Source organism: Eschrichtius robustus, chromosome 12, assembly GCF_028021215.1.
Source record: "Eschrichtius robustus isolate mEscRob2 chromosome 12, mEscRob2.pri, whole genome shotgun sequence".
NCBI lineage: Eukaryota > Metazoa > Chordata > Mammalia > Artiodactyla > Eschrichtiidae > Eschrichtius > Eschrichtius robustus.
In genome coordinates, this window is record NC_090835.1 from 6,934,737 (window position 1) to 6,960,314 (window position 25,578).

The window sequence follows — 25,578 nt, forward strand, 5'->3', positions numbered from 1 at the left end:
CTCTAGGAGGTGGATCCAAAAAGATCTTGCTGTGATTTATGTCAAAGAGTGTTCTTCCTATGTTTTCTTCTAAGAGTTTTATAGTGTCCGGTCTTACATTTAGGTCTCAAATCCATTTTGAGTTTATTTTTGTGTATGGTGTTAGGGAGTATTCTAATTTCATTCTTTTACATGTAGCTGTCCAGTTTTCCCAGCACCACTTATTGAAGAGACTGTCTTTTCTCCATTGTATATCTTTGCCTCCTTTGTCATAGATTAGTTGACCATAGGTGCGTGGGTTTATTTCTGGGCTTTCTATCTTGTTCCATTGATCGATGTTTCTGTTTTTGTGCCAGTACCATATTGTCTTCATTACTGTAGCTTTGTAGTATAGTCTGAAGTCAGGGAGTCTGATTCCTCCAGCTCCGTTTTTTTCCCTCAAGACTGCTTTGGCTATTCGGGGTCTTTTGTGTCTCCATACAAATTTTAAGATGATTTGTCCTAGTTCTGTAAAAAATGCCATTGGTAATTTGATAGGGATTGCATTGAATGTGTAGATTGCTTTGGGTAGTATAGTCAGTTTCACAGTATTGATTCTTCCAATCCAAGAACATGGTATACCTGTCCATCTGTTTGTGTCATCTTTGATTTCTTTCATCAGTGTCTTAATAGTTTTCTGAGTACAGGTCTTTTACCTCCTTAGGTAGGTTTATTCCTAGGTACTTTATTCTTTTTGTTGCAGTGGTGAATGGGATTGTTTCCTTAATTTCTTTCTGATCTTGCATTATTAGTGTCTAGGAATGCAAGAGATTTCTGTGCATTAATTTTGTATCCTGCAACTTTACCAAATTCATTGATTAGCTCTAGTAGTTTTCTGGTGGCATTTTTAGGATTCTGTATGTATAGTATCATGTCATCTGCAAACAGTGACGGTTTTACTTGTTCTTTTCCAATTTGTATTCCTTTTATTTCTTTTTTTCTCTGATTGCCGTAGCTAGGACTTCCAAAACTACATTGAATAATAGTGGTGAGAGTGGACATCCTTGTCTCATTCCTGATCTTAGAGGAAGTGGTTTCAGTTTTTCACCATTGAGAATGATGTTTGCTATGGGTTTGTCGTATATAGCCTTTATTACGTTGAGGTAGGTTCCCTCTATGCCCACTTTCTGGAGAGTTTTTATCATAAATGGGTGTTGAATTTTGTCAAAAGCTTTTTCTGCATCTATTGAGATGATCCTATGGTTTTTATTCTTCAGTTTGTTAATATGGTGTCTCACATTGATTGATTTGCATATATTGAAGAATCCTTGCATCCCTGGGATAAATCCCACTTGATCGTGGTGTATGATCCTTTTAATGTGTTGTTGGATTCTGTTTGCGAGTATTTTGTTGAGGATTTTTGCATCTATATTCATGAGTGATATTGGTCTGTAATTTTCTTTTTTTGTAGTATCTTTGTCTGGTTTTGGTATCAGGGTGATGGTGGCCTCATAGAATGAGTTTGGGAGTGTTCGTTCCTCTGCAATTTTTTGGAAGAGTTTGAGAAGGATGGGTGTTAGCTCTTCTCTAAATGTTTGATAGAATTCACCTGTGAAGCCATCTGATCCTGGACTTTTGTTTGTTGGAAGATTTTTAATCACAGTTTCAATTTCATTACTTGTGATTCGTCTGTTCATATTTTCTGTTTCTTCCTGGTTCAGTCTTGGAAGGTTATACCTTTCTAAGAATTTGTCCATTTCTTCCAGGTTGTCCATTTTATTGGCATAGAGTTGCTTGTAGTAGTCTCTTAGGATGCTTTGTATTTCTGCAGTGTCTGTTGTAACTTCTCCTTTTTCATTTCTAATTTTATTGATTTGAGTCCTCTCCCTCTTTTTCTTGATGAGTCTGGCTAAAGGTGTATCAATTTTGTTTATCTTCTCAAAGAACCAGCTTTTAGTTTTATTGATCTTTGCTATTGTTTTCTTTGTTTCTATTTCATTTATTTCCGCTCTGATCTTTATGATTTCTTCCCTTCTGCTAACTTTGGGTTTTGTTTGTTCTTCTTTCTCTAGTTCCTTTAGGTGTAAGGTTAGATTGTTTACTTGAGATTTTCCTTGTTTCTTTAGGTAGGCTTTTATAGCTATAAACTTCCCTCTGAGAACTGCTTTTGCTGCATCCCATAGGTTTTGGATCGTCGTGTTTTCATTGCCATTTGTCTCTAGGTATTTTTTGATTTCCTCTTTGATTTCTTCAGTGATCTCCTGGTTATTTAGTAACGTATTGTTTAGCCTCCATGTGTTTGTGTTTTTTACGTTTTTTTCCCTGTAATTCATTTCTAATATCATAGTGTTGTGGTCAGAAAAGATGCTTGATAGGATTTCAATTTTCTTAAATTTACTGAGGCTTGATTTGTGACCCAAGATGTGATCTATCCTGGAGAATGTTCTGTGCGCACTTGAGAAGAAAGTGTAATCTGCTGTTTTGGGATGGAATATCCTATAAATATCAATTAAATCTATCTGGTCTATTGTGTCATTTAAAGCTTCTGTTTCCTTATTTATTTTCATTTTGGATGATCTGTCTATTGGTGTAAGTGAGGTGTTAAAGTCCCCCACTATTATTGTGTTATTGTCGATTTCCTCTTTTATAGCTGTTATCAGTTGCCTTATGTATTGAGGTGCTCCTATGTTGGGTGCATATATATTTATAATTGTATATCTTTTTCTTGGATTGATCCCTTGATCATTATGTAGTGTCCTTCCTTGTCTCTTGTAACATTCTTTATTTTAAAGTCTGTTTTATCTGATATGAGTATTGCTACTCCAGCTTTCTTTTGATTTCCATTTGCATGGAATATCTTTTTCCATCCCCTCACTTTCAGTCTGTATGTGTCCCTAGGTCTGAAGTGGGTCTCTTGTAGACAACATATATATGGGTCTTGTTTTTGTATCCATTCAGGAAGCCTGTGTCTTTTAGTTGGAGCATTTAATCCTTTCACGTTTAAGATAATTATCGATACGTATGTTCCTATTACCATTTTCTTAATTGTTGTCGGTTTGTTTTTGTAGGTCCTTTTCTTCTCTTGTGTTTCTCACTTAGAGAAGTTCCTTTAGCATTTGCTGTAGAGCTGGTTTGGTGGTGCTGAATTCTCTTAGCTTTTGCTTGTCTGTAAAGCTTTTGATTTCTCCATCGAATCTGAATGAGATCCTTGCCGGGTAGAGTAATCTTGGTTGTAGGTTCTTCCCTTTCATCACTTTAAGTATATCATGCCAGTCCCTTCTGGCTTGTAGAGTTTCTGCTGAGAAATCAGCTGGTAACCTTTGGGAGTTCCCATGTATGTTATTTGTCGTTTTTCCCTTGCTGCTTTCAATACTTTTTCTTTGTCTTTAATTTTTACCAATTTGATTACTATGTGTCTCAGTGTATTTCTCCTTGGGTTTGTCCTGCCTGGCACCCTCTGCACTTCCTGGACTTGGGCGGCTATTTCCTTTCTCATGTTAGGGAAGTTTTCCACTATAATCTCTTCAAATATTTTCTCTGGTCCTTTCTCTCTCTCTTCTCCTTCTGGAACCCTATAATGCGAATGTTGTTGTGTTTAATGTTGTCCCAGAGGTCTCTTAGGCTGTCTTCATTTCTTTTCATTCTTTTTTCTTTAGTCTGTTCTGCAGCAGTGAATTCCACCATTCTGTCTTCCAGGTCACTTATCAGTTCTTCTGACTCAGTTATTCTGCTATTGATTCCTTCTAGTGTAGTTTTCATTTCAGTTATTGTATTGTTCATCTCTGTTTGTTTGTTCTTTAATTCTTCTAGGTCTTTGTTAAACATTTCTTGCATCTTCTCGATCTTTGCCTCCTTTCTTATTCTGAGGTCTTGGATCATCTTCACTATCATTATTCTGAATTCTTTTTCTGGAAGGTTGCCTATCTCCACTTCATTTAGTTGTTTTTCTGGGGTTTTATCTTGTTCCTTCATCTGGTATATAGCCTTCTGCCTTTTCATCTTGTGTATCTTTCTGTGAATGTGGTTTTTGGTCCACAGGCTGCAGGATTGTAGTTTTTCTTGCTTCTGCTGTCTGCTCTCTGGTGGTTGAGGCTATCTAAGAGGCTTGATGGGAGGCTCTCGGGAATATTCTTAGTAGAAAAAATCTTAATCTAAATGTCCATCTGCTTATATCACAGTCGTTGGTCAGTCAAATCCACAGGGCAGTTCTCCTCAAGCAGCAATCAGGGGTCCATGGAAGCTGTGAAATAGGCCAAGTGGTTCTTACCCAAGTGTGATTGGGCCCCGTATGCTAACACATATATATGGAATCTGCTAGTGTTGGAGGGTCTCCTGCAGAGGCGTGGGGTGGCTGTGGCTCACTGTGAGTACAAGGACACTGGCAGCAGTTCTGGGAAGTACTCCCTGGCGTGAGCCCTCCCAGAGTCCTCCATTAGCACCACCAAAGAGCCAGGTAGCTATTTTTTATTTATTTATTTACCTATTTATTTATTTTCATCATGCCAGGTCTTCATTGCAGCATGCAGACTTCTTGGTTGTAGCATGCAGACTCTTAGTTGCAGCATGCGGACCTCTTAGTTGCGGCATGCATGTGGGATCTAGTTCCCTGACCAGGGAACAAACCCGGGCCCCCTGCATTGGGAGTGCAGAGTCTTACCCACTGTACCACTAGGGAAGTCCCTAAAGCTCTACATTTTTACCCTCCCCCACCCACCTTTTATGTTTTGATGTCACATTATCATCTTTTTATCTTGTGTATCTTTAATTACTGTAGTTACAGTTTTAATTTTTTTTAACCCTCATGATAGCTTCATAAGCAATTAATCCACTGCCTTTAATATATATTTACCTTATGAGTATAAAACATATGGAAGATTTATACTTTCATATGTTTTCTTGTTACTAATTAGCACCCTTTCTTTTCAGCTTAAAGAAGTCCCTTTAACATTTCTTGTAAGGCCAGTTTAGTGGTGGTGAACTCCTTTAGCTTTTGCTTATCTGGAAAACTATCTTTCCTTTAATTCTGAACAGTAGCTTTGCCAGGTAGAGTATTCTTGGTTGGAAGTTTTTTTTTTTCTTTCATCACTTTGAGATTCATTTGTTATCTTGATTGTAGTGATGGTTTTACAGAGTATACTGATGTCAAAGTTCATCAACTTGTGCACTTTATGTTCTGTTAATGTCAATTAGATCTTTCTTTAAAATTTGGAGTGTAAAGAATGCAAACTGTTTCCAGTATGCAAGAACTCAAGGACTATTGTTTCCATGAGCCCTGCCTGAGGTGTCTACTAAAGAATAAGTTTTAGACAACAAAAATGACTAGAAAGACATCCATATAAATATACAGTTAATTGTAAAGAACTAAGACTGAACAAGGTCCTGATCGTGTGCTCTGCTAAGATAGAGTACAACTGTTAAAAAAAACGGTGTGCAGCACAAGCAGCTGATACCATTCACACGAAAATACCCCCCCAAAAAACGGGGGGGGGGGCGATGGGGAGAGCATTGCAAACACTTCTTTTAATGTTATTAGTAATCATATTGACAATATTATTCTGAGACTATTCTGCTGTGTGTTAAATGAAATAAATAATTATGTACCAGTGAACATCCCTAGCACCAGAAATACACTTTAAATACAGTTCCTCACTAAAAGAAACCAGAGCTCTTGAGGAAATGGCTGATCCCAGGTCTCAGGCAGGAAAAATACAAACATCTTGTCATACCAGATAGAAATGATCAGTGACATACTTTTTGACATACTAGGGTTATGTCAAAGGAGCCAACTTGAACAGGCTCACACTGCCAAAGATGGGCAGTTTGAGTGTAAAAAATTAGAATAATGGCAGTGAACTGAAACCCGTCAAATATGCTTAAATCCATGAGTTCATCCTGATATTTAAAAGAGAATCAGTCATCTTTGGAGAATGACAGGGAACTAGTTCAGAAAGAATCAAGCATTTATCTTGCCTTTCTTATCTGATCTGTACCCCTGGGGAAGCAAATATTAATGAGTGAAATTGCCCCTGTCTAGAGTATTCCATGTAATAAATGACAAAGAAATGAATAGAATGACAGTGTCACCATTTTGTAATGCCCAGTGAATTGAGAAAGGCATAAATTATTGACAGATGATAATAACATAAAAAGAGAGACAGTCTGACATCATGTGCCTCCTGATGAAGGAATACACCACCACCTGTATTCTTGGCAAAGGGAAGAAACCTGAGTCTGATCCAGTAAGATCAGAAGGGGAATCTATAAATTAGAAGATGCGAGAAACATCAAAAAAAGGTTTACTCACACTGGTCAGAATAACCATCATCAAAAAGTCTACAAATAATAAATGGAGAGAGTGTGGAGAAAAGGGAACCGTCCTGCACTGCTGGTGGGAGCGTAAATTGATGCAGCCACTATGGAGAACAGTATGGAGATTCCCTAAAAAACTAAAAATAGAGCAACCATACGACCCAGCAATCCCACTACTGGGCATATATCCAGACAAAACAAAAACTCTAATTCCAAAACATACATGCACCTCAATGTTCATAGCAGCACTGTTTACAATAGCCAAGACATGGAAACAACCTAAGTGTCCATCAACAGACGAATGGGTAAAGAAGATGTGGTGTACATATTTACAACGGAATATTACTCAGCCATTAAAAGAACGAAATAATGCCATTTGTAGCAACATGGATGGACCTAGAGATTATCATACAAATGAAGTAAGTCAGACAGAGAAAGACAGATGTCATATGATATCTCTTATATGTGGAATCTTAAAAAAATGATACAAAACAGAAATAGACTCACAGACATAGAAAACAAATTTATGGGACTTCCCTGGTGGTCCAGTGGTTAAGACTCTGTGCTCCCAATACAGAGGGCACAGGTTCGATCCCTGGTTAGGGAACTAAGATCCTGCATGCCGCATGGCGTGGCCAAAAAAAAAAAAAAAAAACAACTTGTGGTTACCAAAGGGGAAAGGGAGGAGGATAAATTAGGAGTTTGGGATTAACAGACACATACTATTGTATATAAAATAGATAACCAACAAGGATTTACTGTATAGCACAGGGAACTCTATTCAATATCTTGTTATAACCTATAATGGACAAGAATCTGAAAAAGAATGTATATGTATAACTCAATTACTTTGCTATACACCTGAAACTAACATGGTATTGCAAATCAACTGTATTTCAATAAAAAAGAGAATATTGCAATTTAAACAAAATTTTAAATGGCAAAACTAAACTAGTGCCTAGGGATGCACATTTGGGTGACAAAGCTAAAAAATAGACATTAGAAATCAGAATAATGGTTACTTACAGGGGAACAGAGGGGCTATGATTCAGGTAGGACATAAATGATAGGGCTTCTTGGGTAAATGGTAGTTTTATTTCTTGACCTGGGAGTGATTACAAGAGTGCTTTAGAGTAATTCATTAATCCATATATTTACTTTGTGTGGTTTTCTGGATCTGTGCCCTCCCTTCATATGTTTGGAAAATGTTCTGTTTGTTAAATTCCTGAGATTCCCTAATTCCTTCTTTAAATACATGTTGCTGAAAAATACATGCACTGTTAGGAATCCTTGAAGAAGAGTTCTGGGTGGCTAATCCTTAGTTCATTAAAACAGCTGCCCTGCATAATCCAGTCCTGAGAATTGGAGAGGGAATAAACATCAGCGTTGGGTCTGCAGAAGCAGTATCCTTTTGCCAGGCAAAGGGGCAGAGTCACCACAAGTCCCCCTTCCCCCTCCTTACAGATTGGCTGCAATGCCGTCAGCTGGGCCCCTGCTGTCGTACCTGGAAGCCTCATAGACCAGCCATCTGGGCAGAAGCCCAACTACATCAAGAAGTTTGCATCAGGCGGTTGTGACAACCTCATCAAACTGTGGAAGTAAGTGGGGTTGGTGAACTTCTCAAGGGGACACTTCTCACCTTCTACCCTACCGTGACTCAGCCTCAGTTCACCAGAAACTGGATCACCTGTCTTTTTCCCTTCTGCCCATAGAATACTGTCTTCAATCTCTCAGAGGACATCCTTTTTTTAAAAAAAAAAAAAACTTGCCCTTTACTCAGGAGCTTGGACTCTTCCTAATTCACAACTGCTAGAGCCGACTTGCTGGCTGTGGAGGAACAGAGCATTTCCTGGAGGGCTTCTTTATAGCTGGTGAACTGAATAAAATTCTGTAGGTTCAACAAATGTTTATCAGAAAGGTGGAATAGCTTCTCCACCCCTGTGGAGCCTGTGGGGTGGGGGAGGAATGGAGGTGTGGGAATGGCACCTGGGCTGCTGCCTGCTGAATTCTCCCCACCATCTCCCCTGTTAGGGAGGAAGAGGACGGCCAGTGGAAGGAAGAGCAGAAGTTGGAAGCACATAGTGACTGGGTTCGAGATGTGGCCTGGGCCCCCTCCATCGGCCTGCCCACCAGCACAATCGCCAGCTGCTCCCAGGTCAGCTCAGACCTGTGCAAGCATCCTGTGTTAGTTAATCTCAGGAAGTCCCATCAGCCCTTACAGTTCCCCTGGGGGAAATCCTTCAAGGGGAAGGGCAGGAGACAGGCAACTGTAGACCATTGTAAATAAGGGAGCACCTGGAGCCCAGCCATCACGAGTGAAGCCTTGGTCAGAAGCCACAGTGGCTTTCTTCCACTGAGCCAAGAGCAAGACCAAATTCAGGACTAGTTTCCCCTCCTGACCCTTTTGTGGATAGGGAATGGAGGTACCCAGGCATCATTCTGAAAGTGTTCCCAAGCAAGGACCAGGAACAATGGGAAATTGTAAGACCTTGGGCTCGTCTACCTACTCACTATTCCCAGACAGGTAACAAAAGTAAGACCAAGGATAAGCCTTTAATTATATGCTACCACTCAAGATGAGAGTTAAGCCTGGCCTTTTATGTCATTTGAGCCTCTTGTACTTGGTCCTAAATTTGAGAGGACCAAGTAGAACAGGCTTAAATGATGTAAAAGGTAATTCTGTTTGTTCTGTTTTAGTTCGGTTTGGTTTGGGGGGTGTGTGTGTGTGTGTGTGTGTTTTGTTTTGTTTTGTTTCTTGGTCCCATCTCATTCTCTGAGCTTGGCTTTTAGGCAGCTATACCCATTCAGTTGAGAAAGTACAGCGCCAGAGGGAGCCAAAACAACGAAGTGACTTGGCAGACATGAGGAAAGCCCCAGAGAAAATTTGAGAATTAGCAGTGCGGACAGTGAAACCAGTACGAGGAAAGGAACCTGGGAGACTCCTGACCAATTTGAAGTGTGTTCCTGGGGTAAAGGGATAAAAGCAAGGGTGCTGGGCTGGAAATTAGTCCTCAAAGCTGTGAACACCGAGGAGGTCCTTGGCTGTGCTTTGCCCTGAATCCCCCACCCTATTCCTGCAAAAGTCCAATATAGCTTCCGATTGAGAGGATATCACTAGGGCAGGATTGCTGCCCCCATCTCCTGACTCTAGCCTGTCTTTTCCCAGGATGGTCGAGTGTTCATTTGGACCTGTGATGATGCCTCGGGCAATGCGTGGTCCCCCAAACTGCTGCACAAGTTCAATGATGTTGTATGGCATGTGAGCTGGTCCATCACAGCCAACATCCTGGCTGTCTCAGGCGGAGATAATAAGGTACATACACCCTATTTCCATGACATGGCACACAGGCCCCTGTTTGTCTTTAGTTTGTCCAGTAGAGGGCACAGTTGAATCTTCCATCTAATGGCAGGGTTGGGAGGAACCTGAATGAAGACTGTTTTGAGCATGTCTCTTATTTACATCACTAATTCTTACGACCCCCCCACCCAACCCCGAGGGGTTGTATATCCCCCTTATACAGATGGAGAGGGTGACAGAGATTTGACTTGCATAGGGGTCATGAAGCTGTTCGGTGGCATAGCCAATAATCAGACCCAAGGTAAATCCAAAGCCACCACCCTGGCCGTCCATCACCCTGACCATTTGACAACCTCATCTTCATGGTAACGTTTAGTTATATGTAAAATACATATAACAAAGTTTACCGTCTTAACTTTTTTTAAGTGTACAGCTCTGTAGTGTTAAGTACTGATACATCCACGTTATTCTGCAGTCATCACTGTCATCAACCCAGAACTCTTCATCCCAAACTGAAATTCCGTGCTCTTCAAACAGCACCTCCCCATTCCCCCTCCCCCAGCCCCTAGCAACCCCCATTTTGCTCTCTGTCTCTATGAATGGACTACTGTAGGGACCTCCTGTAAGTAGAATTATAAGGAATTTGTTTTTTCTGACTGGCTTGTTTCACTTAGCACAGTGTCTTTTTTTTTTGAATTTTATTTTTTTATACAGCAGGTTCTCATTAGTTATCCATTTTATACATACTAGTGTATACATGTCAATCCCAATCTCCCAATTCATCACACCACCACCACCACCTCCCACCGCATTCCCTTCTTGGTGTCCATACGTTTGTTGTCTACATCTGTGTTTCAATTTCTGCCCTGCAGACCAGTTCATCTGTACCATTTTTCTAGGTTCCACATATATGCGTTAATATACGATATTTGTTTTTCTCTTTCTGACTTACTTCACTCTGTATGACAGTCTCTGGATCCATCCATGTCTCTACAAATGACCCCATTTTGTTCCCTTTTTATGGCTGAGTAATATTCCATTGTATATATGTACCACATCTTCTTTCTCCATTCGTCTGTCGATGGGCATTTAGGTTGCTTCCATGTCCTAGCTATTGTAAATAGTGCTGAAATGAACATTGGGGTGCATGTGTCTTTTTGAATTATGGTTTTCTCTAGGTATATGCCCGGTAGTGGGATTGCTGGGTCATATGGTAATTCTATTTTTAGTTTTTTAAGGAACCTCCATACTGTTCTCCATAGTGGCTATATCAATTTACATTCCCACCAGCAGTGCAAGAGGGTTCGCTTTTCTCCACACCCTCTCCAGCATTTGTTGTTTGAAAATCACCAGATTTTCTGATGATGCCCATTCTCACTGGTGTGAGGTGATACCTCACTGTAGTTTTGATTTGCATTTCTCTAATTATTAGTGATGTTAAGCAGCTTTTCATGTGCTTCTTAGCCATCTCTATGTCTTCTTTAGAGAAATGTCTATTTAGGTCTTCTGCCCATTTTTTGATTGGATTGTTTGTTTTTTTAATATTGAGCTGCATGAGCTGTTTATATATTTTGGAGATTAATCCTTTGTCCATTGATTCCTTTGCAAATATTCTCTCCCATTCTGAGGGTTGTCTTTTCATCTTGTTTGTAGTTTCCTTTACTGTGCAAAAGCTTTGAAGTTTCATTAGGTCCCATTTGTTTATTTTTGTTTTTACTTCCTTACTCTAGGAGGTGGATCCAAAAAGATCTTGCTGTGATTTTTGTCAAAGAGCATTCTTCCTATGTTTTCCTCTGAGAGTTTTAAAGTGTCCGGTCTTACATTTAGGTCTCTAATCCATTTTGAGTTTATTTTTGTGTACGGTGTTAGGGAGTGTTCTAATTTCATTCTTTTACATGTAGCTGTCCAGTTTTCCCAGCACCACTTATTGAAGAGACTGTCTTTTCTCCATTGCATATCCTTGCCTCCTTTGTCATACATTAGTTGACCATAGGTGCGTGGGTTTATCTCTGGGCTTTCTATCCTGTTCCATTGATCTGTATTTCTGTTCTTGTGCCCGTACCTTATTGCCTTGATTACTGTAGCTTTGTAGTATAGTCTGAAGTCAGGAAGCCTGATTCCTCCTGCTCCGTTTTTTTCCCTCAAGACTGCTTTGGCTATTTCAGGGTCTGTTGTGTCTCCATACAAATTTTAAGATTTTTTGTTCTAGTTCTGTAAAAAATGCCATTGGTAATTTGATAGGGATTGCACTGAATCTGTAGATTGCTTTGGGTAGTATAGTCATTTTCACAATATTGATTCTTCCAATCCAAGAACATGGGGTATACCTCTCCATCTGCTTGTATCATCTTTAATTTCTTTCATCAGTGTCTTATAGTTTTCTGAGTACAGGTTTTTTGTCTCCCTAGGTAGGTTTATTCCTCGGTATTTTATTCTTTTTGTTCCAATGGTAAATGGGAGTGTTTCCCTAATTTCTCTTTCAGATTTTTCATCATTAGTGTCTAGGAATGCAAGAGATTTCTGTGCATTAATTTTGTATCCTGCAACCTTACCAAATTCATTGATTAGCTCTAGTAGTTTTCTGGTGGCATCTTTAGGATTCTCTATGTATAGTATCATGTCATCTGCAAACAGTGACAGTTTTACTTCTTCTTTTCCAATTTGTATTCCTTTTATTTCTTTTTCTTCTCTGATTGCCGTGGCTAGGACTTCCAAAACTATGTTGAATAATAGTGGTGAGAGTGGACATGCTTGTCTTGTTCCTGATCTTAGAGGAAATGCTTTCAGTTTCTCACCATTGAGAATGATGTTTGCTGTGGGTTTGTCGTAGATGGGCTTTATTATGTTGAGGTAGGTACCTCTGTGCCCACTTTCTGGAGAGTTTTTATCATAAATGGGTGTTGAATTTTGTCAAAAGCTTTTTCTGCATCTATTGAGATGATCATATGGTTTTTCTTCTTCAATTTGTTAATATGGTGTATCACATTGATTGATTTGTGTATATTGAAGAATCCTTGCATCCCTGGGATAAATCCCACTTGATCGTGGCGTATGATCCTTTTAATGTGTTGTTGGATTCTGTTTGCGAGTATTTTGTTGAGGATTTTTGCATCTGTATTCATCAGTGATATTGGTCTGTAATTTTCTTTTTTTGTAATATCTTTGTCTGGTTTTGGTATCAGGGTGATGGTGGCCTCATAGAATGAGTTTGGGAGTGTTCCTTCCTCTGCAATTTTTTGGAAGAGTTTGAGAAGGATGGGTGTTAGCTCTTCTCTAAATGTTTGATAGAATTCACCTGTGAAGCCATCTGTCCTGGACTTTTGTTTGTTGGAAGATATTTAATCGCAGTTTCAATTTCATTACTTGTGATTGGTCTGTTCATATTTTCTATTTCTTCCTGGTTCAGTCTTGGAACGTTATACCTTTCTAAGAATTTGTCCATGTCTTCCAGGTTGTCCATTTTATTGGCATAAAGTTGCTTGTAGTAGTCTCTTAGGATGCTTTGTATTTCTGCGGTGTCTGTTGTAACTTCTCCTTTTTCATTTCTAATTTTATTGATTTGAGTCCTCTCCCTCTTTTTCTTGATGAGTCTGGCTAATGGTTTATCAATTTTGTTTATCCTCTCAAGGAACCAGCTTTTAGTTTTATTGATCTTTGCTATTGTTTTCTTTGTTTCTATTTCATTTACTTCTGCTCTGATCTTTATGATTTCTTTCCTTATGCTAACTTTGGGTTTTGTTTGTTCTTCTTTCTCTAGTTCCATTAAGTGTAATGTTAGATTGTTTATTTGAGATTTTTCTTGTTACTTGAGGTAGGCTTGTGGAGCTATAAACTTCCCTCTTACAACTGCTTTTGCTGCATCCCATAGGTTTTGAATCGTCGTGTGTTCATTGTCATTTGTCTCTAGGTATTTTTTGACTTCCTCCTTGATTTCTTCAGTGATCTCGGTTTTTTAGTAACGTACTGTTTAGCCATGTGTTTGTGTTTTTTATGTTTTTTTCTCTGTAACTGATTTCTAATCTCATAGCATTGTGGTCAGAAAAGATGCTTGATATGATTTCAATTTTCTTAAATTTACTGAGGCTTGATTTGCAACCCAAGATGTGATCTATCCTGGAGAATGTTCTGTGCGCACTTGAGAAGAAAGTGTAATCTGCTGTTTTTGGACGGAATGTCCTATAAATATCATCAGTTAAATCTATCTGGTCTATTGTGTCATTTAAAGCTTGTGTTTCCATATTAATTTTCTGTCTGGATCGTCTGTCCATCGGTGTAAGTGAGGTGTTAAAATCCCCCACTATTATTGTGTTATTGTCGATTTCCTCTTTTATAGCTGTTAGCAGTGCCTTGTGTATTGAGGTGCTCCTATGTTGCGTGCATATATACTTATAATTGTTATATCTTCTTCTTGGATTGATCCCTTGATCATGATGTAGTGTCCTTCCTTGTCTCTTGTAACTTTCTTTATTTTAAAGTCTATTTTATCTGAGTAGTGCTGCTCCAGCTTTCTTTTGATTTCCATTTGCATGGAATATCTTTTTCCATTCCCTCGCTTTCGGTCTGTATGTGTCCCTAGGTCTGAAGTGGGTCTCTTGTGACAGCATATATATGGGTCTTGTTTTTGTATCCATTCAGAGAGCCTGTGTCTTTTGCTTGGAGCATTTAATCCATTCACATTTAAGGTAATTATCGATATGTATGTTCCTATTACCATTTTCTTAATTGTTGTGGGGTTTTTTTGTAGGTCCTTTTCTTCTCTTGTGTTTCTCACTTAGAGAAATTCCTTTAGCATTTGTTGTAGAGCTGGTTTGGTGGTGCTGAATTCTCTTAGCTTTTGCTTGTCTGTAAAGCTTTTGATTTCTCCATCGAATCTGAATGAGATCCTTGCCGGGTAGAGTAATCTTGGTTTTAGGTTCTTCCCTTTCATCACTTTAAATATGTCATGCCACTCCCTTCTGGCTTGTAGAGTTTCTGCCAAGAAATCAGCTGTTAACCTTATGGGAGTTCCCTTGCATGTCATTTGTCATTTTTCCCTTGCTGCTTTCAATAATTTTTCTTTGTCTTTAATTTTTGCCAATTTGATTACTATGTGTCTCAGCGTATTTCTCCTTGGGTTTGTCCTGCCTGGGACTCTCTGCGCTTCCTGGACTTGGGTGGCTATTTCCTTTCTCATGTTAGGGAAGTTTTCGACTATAGTCTCTTCAAATATTTTCTCAGGTCCTTTCTCTCTCTCTTCTCCTTCTGGGACCCCTATAGTGCAAATGTTGTTGCGTTTAATGTTGTCCCAGAGGTCTCTTAGGCTGTCTTCATTTCTTTTCATTCTTTTTTTCTTTAGTCTGTTCTGCAGCAGTGAATTCCACCATTCTGTCTTCCAAGTCACTTATCCGTTCTTCTGCCTCAATTATTCTGCTATTGATTCCTTCTAGTGTATTTTTCATTTCAGTTATTGTATTGTTCATCTCTTTGTTCTTTAATTCTTCTAGGTCTTTGTTAAACATTTTCTTGCATCTTCTCGATCTTTGCCTCCATTCTTTTTCCGAGGTCCTGGATCATCTTCACTATCATTATTCTGAATTCTTTTTCTGGAAGGCTGCCTGTCTCCACTTCATTTAGTTGTTTTTCTAGGGTTTTATCTTTTTCCTTCATCTGGTACATAGCCCTCTGCCTTTTCATCTTGTCTATCTTTCTGTGAATGTGGTTTTTGTTCCACAGGCTGCAGGATTGTAGTTCTTCTTGCTTCTGCTGTCTGCCCTCTGGTGGATGAGGCTATCTGTGAGGCTTGTGCAAGTTTCCTGATGGGAGGGACTGGTGGTGGGTAGAGCTGGGTGTTGCTTTGGTGGGCAGAGCTCAGTAAAACTTTAATCCACCTTTCTGCTGATGGGTGGGGCTGGTTTCCCTCCCCGTTGGTTGTTTGGCCTGAAGCGACCCAGCACTGGATCCTACCCAGCTCTTTGGTGAGGCTAATGGCAGACTCTGGGAGGGCTCACGCCAAGGAGTACTTCCCAGAACTTCTGCTGCCAGTGTCCTTGTCCCCATGGTGAGCCACAGGCACCCCCTGCCTCTGCAGGAGACCCTCCAACACTAGCTGGTAGGTCTGGTTCAGTCTCCTATGGTGTCACTGCTCCCTCCCCTGGGTCCCGATGCGCACACTACTTTGTGTGTGCCCTCCAAGAGTGGAGTCTCTGTTTCCCCCAGTCCTGTCGATGTCCTGCAATCAAATCCCGGTAGCCTTCAACTTCTGATTCTCTAGGAATTTCTCCTCCTGTTGCCAGATCCAGGTTGGGAAGCGTGACGTGGGGCTCAGAACCTTCACTCCAGTGGGTGGACTTCTGTGGTATAAGTGTCCTCCAGTTTGTGAGTCACCACCCAGCAGTTATGGGATTTGATTTTATTGTGATTGCGCCCCTCCTACCATCTCATTGTGGCTTCTCCTTTGTCTTTTCATGGGGGTATCTTTTTTGGTGAGTTCCAGTGTCTTCTTGTCGATGACTGTTCAGCAGTCAGCCGTGACTCTGGTGCTCTCGCTATTGGGAGTGAGAGCATGTCCCTGTACTCTGCCATCTTGAACCAATCTCAGCAGTGTCTTTTTATTTTTTTATTGAAGTATAGTTGATTTAAAATGTTGTGTTAATTTCTGCTGTACAGCAAAGTGATTCAATTATGTGTATGCACATTCTTTTTTATATTCCCTTCCATTATGATTTATTACAGGATATTGAATAGTTCCCTGTGCTATATAGTAGGACCTTGTTGTTTATCCATTCTATATATAATAGTTTGCATCTGCTAATCCCAAACTCCCAATCCATCCCTCCTGCACCCCCCATCCACCTTGGCAACCAGAAGCCTGTTCTCCATGTCTCGGAGTCTCTTTCGTAGATAAGTTCATGTCATATTTTAGATTCCACATGTAAGCGATATCATATGGTATTTGTCGTTCTTTCTGACTTACTTCACTTGATATGATAATCTCTAGGTCCATCCATGTTGCTGCAGATGGCATTAATCTTTTTTATGCCTGAGTAATATTCCGTTGTATGTATGTTTCACATCTTCTTTATCCATTCATCTGTCAGTGGACATTTAGGTTGTTTCCAACTCTTAGCTGTTGTAAATAGTGCTGCTATGAACATAGGGGGGCATGTATCTTTCTGAATTAGAGTTTTCTCTGGCTATATGCCCAGGAGTGAGATTGCTGGATCATATTGGTAGCTCTGTTTTTAGTTTTTTGAGAACCTCCATACTGTTTTCCATAGTGGCTGCACCAGTTTACGTTCCCACTGTCAGTGTAGGAGTGTTCCCTTCTGTCCATGCCCTCTCCAGCATTTGTTATTTGTAGCCTTTTTGATGGTGGCCATTCTGATTGGTGTGAAGTGGTACCTCACACCTACCTCATTGTAGTTTTGATTTGTACTTAGCGTAGTGTCTTCATCTGTGTTGTAGATCACCTATGTTGTAGCATATGTCATAGTTTCTTCCTTTTGAAGGCTGAATAATATTCCATTGTGCCACATTTTATTTATCCATTCTCTGTTGATGGACACTGGGGTGCTTTCACCTTTTGGCTATTGTGAATAATGCTGCAATGCACATGGGTGCACAAGTAATATCTCTTCAAGACCCTCTGCAGACAGCTTTTACTCAGCCTAGGGTCCCTTTTGTGTTCAGTGGTCCCAGAAAGATCCATCAGGCCCTATCTAAAAGCCATAGAATTTGAGCTGGAATGACCCTCAAAGGACAGCTAATCTAACCCTATTTCTAGTGAGTGCCAATATCAGGACTAGTACCCAGGTCTGGTGGCACCCAGGACAGGCCACTGTACCCTGACTGCCCTCAGTAATGTTTACAAATCAGTGGGCAAGTACCTGGTTGTACGTTCCACGTTTTGGGGTCTGCTGTCTTTTATGCTTCTTACTCTTCCTTATAAGCCTGTTTCCTACAAAGAGCTCAGCGCTATTGCTGTCTTTATAGCATTCCTTTGCTGAAGGACTTGGTATGTTTTCACTTCAGAGCATTCTACACAGTGCATGCTTAGTGAATAAAGTCTATCCCTAAGGCAGCAGTTCTTAGAATCATTTTTTTATCAAGTTAATGTACATAGCTTTAGATAGTTTTTATTTGGTGTTTTGTGTGTTGTTGTTGTTTTTTTTTTTTTTTGCCTGCCTTGGGTCTTCGTTGCTGCGTGTGGGCTTTGTCTAGTTGCGGCGAGCGGGGGCTAGTCTTCGTTGTGGTGCGCGGGCTTCTTATTGTGGTGGCTTCTCTTGTTGCGGAGCATGGGCTCTAGGCGTGTGGGCTCAGTAGTTGTGGCTCCCAGGCTCTAGAGCACAGGCTCAGTAGTTGTGGTGCACGGGCTTAGTTGCTCCGCAGCATGTGGGATCCTCCCGGGCCAGGGCTCGAACCCGTGTCCCCTGCACTGGCAGGTGGATTCCCAACCGCTGCGCCACCAGGGAAGTCCCTATGATTTTTTTTTTTAATGCAGTCTAATTTTCCCTGTACGGGGGCAAACCTTTTCAACTTTTAGCTGCTGCTTCTGCTGTTTACTTCAGTGTATAAATAACATACCTGTTGATCTGTTGTCTTCCTCTACCACAATTCTCAAACTTTAGCATTGCTAAACTTGTTAAAACAGATTACCCACCCCACCCCTAGAGCTTCTGAACCAGTGGATCTGGGCTGGGACCCCAGAATTTGCATTTTTAACAAGTTCCCAGATGCTACACACACTCTGGTCTGGGACCACATTTTGAGAACCACTCTAACACCCCATAACCTCTCACTGGAGCTCTGTCAATTTGGTTAAACGGCATCCATGTTTACATTATCATTATTGTCAATATTTCATGTTACATCATTATTCACAGCATTGCCCCTCAGTAACAGTAACAGTAGTTACTCATATGCATTTTGTTTAATCTTTTCTTCCAGTTGTAGTGAGATATAATTGATATACATCACTGTATAAGGTAACAGTGTACAGCATAATGGTTTTGACGTGCATGTACTGTTAAATGATTACCGCTATAACTTTAGTTACCATCCATCATCTCATATAATAAAGAGAAAAAAATTACTTTCCTTGTGATGTTACCTCTTAGGATCTACTCTCAACAGTTTTCATATATATTATACATAAGTGTTAGCTGTAGTCATCATTGCTGTACATTACATACCAGTACTTATTTATCATGCAACTGGAAGTTTGTGGGTTTTGACCACCTTCCTCCTGTTCCCCCTCCCCCACACACTGCCTCTGATAATCATGAATCTGATACCTTTTTCTATGAGTTTGGTTTTTTGTTTTTAGATTACACATCCAAGTAAGATAGTACAGTTGTCTTTCACTGTCTTACTTATTTCACTGAGCATAATGCCCTCAAGGTCCATATATGTTGTCGCAAATATCACATATTCTTTGCTTTCTATGGCTGAATAATACTCCATTTTATGTGTGTGTGTGTGCATATTTATATATAAATACAACTTAATTATTCACCCCTCTGTTGATGGTCAGCTAGGTTGTTTCCATGTATCGCTAATCGTAAATACTGCTGTTATGAACTTCGGGGGTCAAATGTCTCTTCAAGTTAGTGTTTCATTTCCTTTGGATTTATACCCAGAAGTGGAATTGCTGGATCATATGGCAGTTCTATTTTTAATTTTTTTTAGTTTGTTTTATTGAAGTATAATTTACAATGTTGTATTAATTTCTACTTTACAGCAAAGTGATTCAGTTACACATATATATATATCCTTCGTATTCCTTTCCATTTTGGTTTATCACATGATATTGAATATAGTGCCATGTACTATACAGTAGGACCTTGTTGTTTGTGCATTCTATATATAATACTTAGCGTTTCCTAATCCCAAACTCCCAATGGATCCCTCCCACACCCCCCATCCAACTTGGCAACCAGAAGTCTGTTCTCTAAGTCTTGGAGTCTGTTTCATAGATAACTTGTGTCATATTTTGTTTCACATGTAAGTGATATCATATGGTATTTGTCTTTCTCATCATGACTTACATCACTTGATATAATATCTACGTCCACCCATGTTGCTAGAAATGACATTATATTGTTCTTTTTTATAATAATAATGATTCCATTGTATATATGTAGCACATATTCTTTACCCATTCTTCTGTCAGTGGACATTTAGGTTGTTTCCATGTCTTGCCTATTCTAAATAGTGCTGCTATGAACATAGGGGTGCACGTACATTTTCCAGTTATACTTTTATCTACGTGTGTGGCAAGGAGTGGGACTGCCGAATCATATGGTAGCTGTGTGTTTACTGTTTGAGGAACCGCCATTCTTTTCTCCATAGTAGTTATTACCAGACTGCAGTCCCACCAAAAACATAGGAGGGCTCCCTTTCCTCCATGCCCTCTGCTACATTTATTGTTTGTACACTTTTTGTTCATGGCATTTTGAGTGGTGTCAAGTGATGCCTCCTTGCAGTTTTGATTTCCAATTCTCTAATATTTAGGAATGTTCAGCATCTTTTCATGTGCCTCTCTTTTTAACACTATGAGTAAAATGTACCTCTGGAAATTGGCCTCTTAAAACTGGGCCCTGTTTTGAATTCCTTTCCTATTACCTGCTCCTGGGCATTTCGTGACGGCAGGTGTCTTTACAGGCTCACAGGCTTTGAGAATATGAAGTTCCCCTGAGCACCTGCTTTAAAGTTGTTGTTACTGTAAACGGCCAAAAGGTGGCATGATTTCTTCATGCCCAACTCTGGTTACACCTGCATGTACAGCCTAAGGGGAAGTCGTGTTCCTGGGTTGTGAATTAGTGGAATGTGTCAGCACAAACACCCAAGGGCTTGTATCTCATTACTTCATTGCCCCCCTCCCAGACAGGTCCTAACCCCTACAAAACCCCAATGCTGAGGGTGCTGTCCTACATGGGTGGGGTGACCCTAATGAAGGCAGCTGAAGGTGGGAAGGCCACCACCAGCAGACATGGAGACTAGGAGACTATTCAGAGCTCTTCCCGGCCAGAGAGTCCACCGTCCTCTGGGTGCACAATGTTGGCTTTAGCTGCGGGAGGGTCTGCCTGGATCTGGAGATTGTGGTGACATCCCCAGGGGACCAGACACTCCAGGTCCAAGGGGGGCTCATTTGCTGGTACATCCTCCCCAGCTCCCTCAGGCCCAGAACACTCTAGCCTTGTGTTACTGGCTGCCCAGGCTCCAGGGGAGTGCCAGTAGCCCAGGTTCCCTAAGCCAACACGGAATAGAGGAGGCATTTCTTTCTCTTTTGATTTTATTGTATTGTATTTTTACTTCTGATTTTAGTTTGGAGTGTTGTAAATTTAGTGTTGTTTTTGTTTCTGGTGTACAGTGACGTGTTTCAATTATGCAGATACATAGATCTGTTCTCAGATTCTGTTCCCTTATTGGTTATGACAGATTGTTGAGTAGAGTTCCTTATGCTCCACAGAAGGTCCTTGTTGATTATCCATTTTATAAATATTAGTGTGTACAGGTTAATCCCAACCACAGCATTTGTTCCTCCCCCCATGCTTTCCCCCTTGGTAACCCTAAGTTCCTTTTCTATGTCCGTGAGTCCGTTTCTGTTTTGTACATTAGTTCACGCCTATCAATTTTTAGATTCCACCTCTTCGTGAAATCATATGATATCTGTTCTTCTCTGTCTGACTTGCTTCACTTAGTATAATCTCTAGGTCTGTCCACCTTGCTGCCAATAGCATTATTTCATTTTTTTTAATGCCTGAGTGTTCATTCCATTGTGTATATGTACCACATGTTCTCTCTCCATTCCCCTGTGGATGGAGATTGTGGTTGCTTCCAAACCTTGACTGTTGTAGGTCTTGCTGCAGTCAATGAACGTGCAAGTGTCGGCTTTCCAAGTATGGTTATCTGCGGATGTGTGCCCAGCAGTGGGCTTGCCGGATCATATGGTAGCTCTATTTGTGGTGTTTTAAGGAACCTCTGTAGTGTTCTCCATAGTGGCTCTACAAATTTACATTACCCCCAGTGGTGTAGGAGGGTTCCCTTTTCTCCTCGGCCTCTCCAGCATTTATTGTTTGCAGACTTTTTGATGATGGCCATTCTGACAGGTGTGAGGTGCTACCTTGTTGGAGTTTGATTTGATTTCTCTAATGATTAGTGATGTTGAGCATCTTTTGTTTTTTGGCATTCTGTATGTCTTCTTTGGAAAAATGTGTATTTAGATTTTGCCACCCATATTTGGATTAGGTTGTTTTCTTGATATTGAGCTGTTTATATATTTTGGAGATTAATCTTTTGTCTGTTTCATTTGCAAATATTTTCTCCCATTCTGAGGGTTGTATTTTTGTCTTGTTTATGGTTTGATTTGCTGTGCAAAAGCTTTGAAGTTTCATTAGGTCCCATTTGTTTGTGTTTTTATTTCCATTACTCTAGGAGGTGGATCCAAAAAGATCTTGCTGTGATTTATGTCAAAGAGTGTTCTTCCTATGTTTTTTCTTCTAAGAGTTTTATAGTGTCTGGTCTTACATTTAGGTCTTTAATCCATTTTGAGTTTATTTTTGTGTATGGTGTTAGGAAGTGTTCTAATTTCATTCTTTTCAATGCAGCTGTCCAGTTTTCCCAGCACCACTTATCGAAGAGGCTGTGTGTTCTCCATTGTATCGTCTTGCCTCCTCTGTCATAGATTAGTTGACCATGGGTGCGTGGGTTTATCTCTGGGCTTTCTATCCTGTACAGTTGATCTATATTTCTGTTTTTGTGCCAGTACCATACTGTCTTGCTTACTGTAGCTTTGTGTAGTATACTTTGAAGTTGGGGAACCTGATTCCTCCAGCTCTGTTTTTCTTTCTCAAGATTGCTTTGGCTATTTGGGGTCTTTTGTGTTTCCAAAGTTTTTTGTTCTAGTTCTGTGAAAAATGCCACTGGTACTTTGAAAGGGATTGCACTGAATCTGTAGATTGCTTTGGGTAGTAGAGTCACTTTTACAATGTTGATTCTTCCAATCGAAGAACGGGGTATACCTCTCCATCTGTTGGTATCATCTTTAATTTCTTTCATCAGTGTCTTATAGTTTTCTGCATACAAGTCTTTTGCCTCCTTAGGTAGGTTTATTCCTGGGTATTATTTTATTCTGTTTGAGTGGTAAATGGGAGTGTTTCCTTAATTTCTCTTTCTGATTTTTCACTGTTAGTTTATAGGAATGCAAGAGATTGGAAGTGGGCTTCTTGACAGTGGGCCGTTTTGAATTCTTTTTCGAAGAATTCATTGTACCTCTGGAAGTGTGCAGATAACAGTTCTTCACTAGTCAGCTCAATTTGGGTTTCTGGCTTTCTCTCCTATTAGTGTTCTTAGGTTGAAAGGACCTGCTATTAAGTTCTGTTTTGGGTTGAGGCACTTTTTTCAACTCTGAATATGCCACGGGCTGAGATCAGGTAGATGATAGGACAGCTGGTTTCTTACCAGTGAGGCTGGAGCATCAGCTTCACAGCTGCCTGGATTCTCTGGTCAAGCTTGCTAGACAGTCAGGACTGGCTACTCGACTCAGCAGTAGGTGAGGCTAGAATTACCTTCCTTGCCTTGGCAGCACACAGCAGGATGGGATCCAGAGAACGCATGGCTTATTTCGGGGGGAGCTGAAGAGTCAAGAGTGTGCACTGAATTCCTGGTCAGGTGAGGCCACCAGATTTGCTATGCAGACAGTGAATGCCACCGGCTGTGCTTTCTATTCCCGTGTTACCTTAAGCAGGGTTGTTGACCGGCTATGTGGCTTCGCTGGTTGGGCAGTCCGAAGGCTGTATTCAGTAGGAAGTGCAGCTATGAACTGGTGTGCTTTCCAAGGAAGCAGCTTTAAGGTTACTAATGCTTTGTGGTCTGGACTGAAGCCTACCTGTGCCCCAGCTTCCCTGTCAGAACAAACTCACTTGGGCCCTGCAGGTAGGGACTCAGGCTGCAGAGAGATCTGAGTGCTGGTTGTTGGAAGTCCTCTCTGGTCACAATCCAATTCTCAGCAGCTGGGCCTCACAGATTCAGCTGTGATCCTGGTGGAGCAAAACCAGAGTATCAGCACCTGCAAAGTGATGACCACAATTCAGTGGGAGGGGGGACAGGTTGCTGGATGTCACCCGGGGCTCTTTTCTCACTGGAGGGGCCAGAGCCTCAGGGGAGGCCCCTCCCCGTGGTAGTGTGCCAGCCCCTGGAAGGGATGCTGGGATCCACATGTGGCCCCTTCTCTTACCTTCTAATGCAGTCGGTCTACTTCAGCCTCACTCCTGTGTTGTAGGATTTGTTCAGTGGTGTGTCTCTGTGAATAGCTGTTAGTTCTTCTCTTGAGGGAAAGTGAAGCCAGGAACAAGTTGTGTCACCATCTTCATGACATCACTCTCCATACTCCTCCCTTTCTTTCTTACTCTGTGTGGATACTTTTTCCTTTACTTCCATTTTGGTGGGATTTCAGTGGGGGAAGCCAAGGTAAGTGCTCTCTTTACCCACAAGACTGTGAGCTGTAGTCCTTGCTGGAGATCTTTACCCTCTTTAGAGAACCCAGGGAGGTAAGGGCAGGGGTACATACCTGTAACAGGATGTGTGTGCTGGCTTGCAGGTGACCCTGTGGAAGGAGTCGGTTGACGGGCAATGGGTGTGCATCAGTGATGTCAACAAGGGCCAGGGTTCTGTGTCCACTTCCGTCACAGAGGGTCAGCAGAACGAGCAGTGACAAGACAGGCAGGGCCTGGTCTCTACCGGCTGCCTCCAGGACTGCCCCTTCGTGGGCCAACTGACCAAACTGCTGGGAGGAAGAACACCCAGCTCCCACACATCACTTTCCTGGCAGTCGTTAACAAACGCAACCAGATTTATCATCTGCCTTAACATGATTTGATATGGTTTGTAATTTACTGTCCAGCTGAACACACACTTGTTCTGAGGGGATAACTACAATTAACTGTCAGCTCTATTATTTTAAGATATTGTTGGTCATTTTTATGTACCTTTTAGGTTCAGGCATCATTTTGGGGGGGGGGGACTGTTTCCAAAGTAATTAAATAAACTTGTATTGCTTATAATTCTTCCTGCATTTTTCTAACCCCTCCCTGCAAAGCTTGTTTTAACTCTTGTTGGTTAGTGTCCTAGAACAGCATTTACCAAGACCCAGGTCCCTGTGGGCCTAGCTGAGTGCTGCCCACAGAGCTGATCTGTCACTGTGTAAGAGTCCTTGTGACTCAGTTTATGCTGAAGGCACCATACAAAGCTACACTTCGCCTTCAGGGATGGGACTGCAGCCCCCAGCTCTGCTACTTATCCTGAGTATACATCCTCTGCTGGAGACTGAGGCTAATAACGTCTGCCCTGCACATACAGGGTGGTATCGACCATATCCCAAGAGTTACAAGACTGACGAGGAAAGCAGGCACAATTCACCTGGTTTACTGCCCAGTCAGTGGAAGGAGAGGCTCACCGACTGAACCAAGGATCACCTCTAATGGGAGGCCCTGGGACCCTGAACTGAAACAGCAGTCACAGCAGTAGCTGAGACCTGTATCAGTGGCATGAACTTGGAGCTTTCACACGTGAAGCAGCACAGCCAACCTGTGTAGGCACATACCCCCAACTTACTGGTGAAGAAAATGGCAAGAAGGTCAAGGGCTGCCCTGGGCCGTCCACCACCATATGCTAAAGCCACCACTGGCATCCAGATCGGTCTCAGCTCAGAACTCTCAAGGGTGGAATCCGGGACCTGGTGCTGGGGCTCCTCAGCCGTAATCAAGGAGTGGAGCTCATGCCAGGCCTTTATGTGCGCACACACCGATGAAAGGTCAGGCCGCTCACTGCAGGAGGCTGTGTGCACAGATAAGTGTGGACCCCTCTTCTGCCTGTTCTTTGTCCATTTTTCAGCAGCAGAATCCCTGTTGTGAAATAAATCTTAGATCATAACATATAAAATTGGAAAAAGTGTAACTACACTGGTTGAAGTGAGGATAGAGAGGCCCGGCCCACTAGGCCTCCAAAAGCATTCCGCAAAATCCTACCTTCCCAGA

The 25,578-nt window shown here is 41.2% G+C and overlaps 1 protein-coding gene across 1 annotated transcript in view; it reads left to right on the forward strand.

Moving 5' to 3' along the window:
• Positions 1–24,579, forward strand: part of SEC13 (SEC13 homolog, nuclear pore and COPII coat complex component) — a 50,128-nt gene extending 25,549 nt beyond the window's left edge. Inside the window, exons 6-9 of the mRNA XM_068557322.1 lie at positions 7,732–7,865; positions 8,299–8,422; positions 9,434–9,580; positions 24,144–24,579. Coding sequence (XP_068413423.1) covers positions 7,732–7,865; positions 8,299–8,422; positions 9,434–9,580; positions 24,144–24,257 — 519 coding nt within the window. The 3' untranslated portion in view covers positions 24,258–24,579. The remainder of the gene's footprint in view (positions 1–7,731; positions 7,866–8,298; positions 8,423–9,433; positions 9,581–24,143) is intronic.
• The last annotated feature ends 999 nt before the right edge of the window (positions 24,580–25,578 follow it).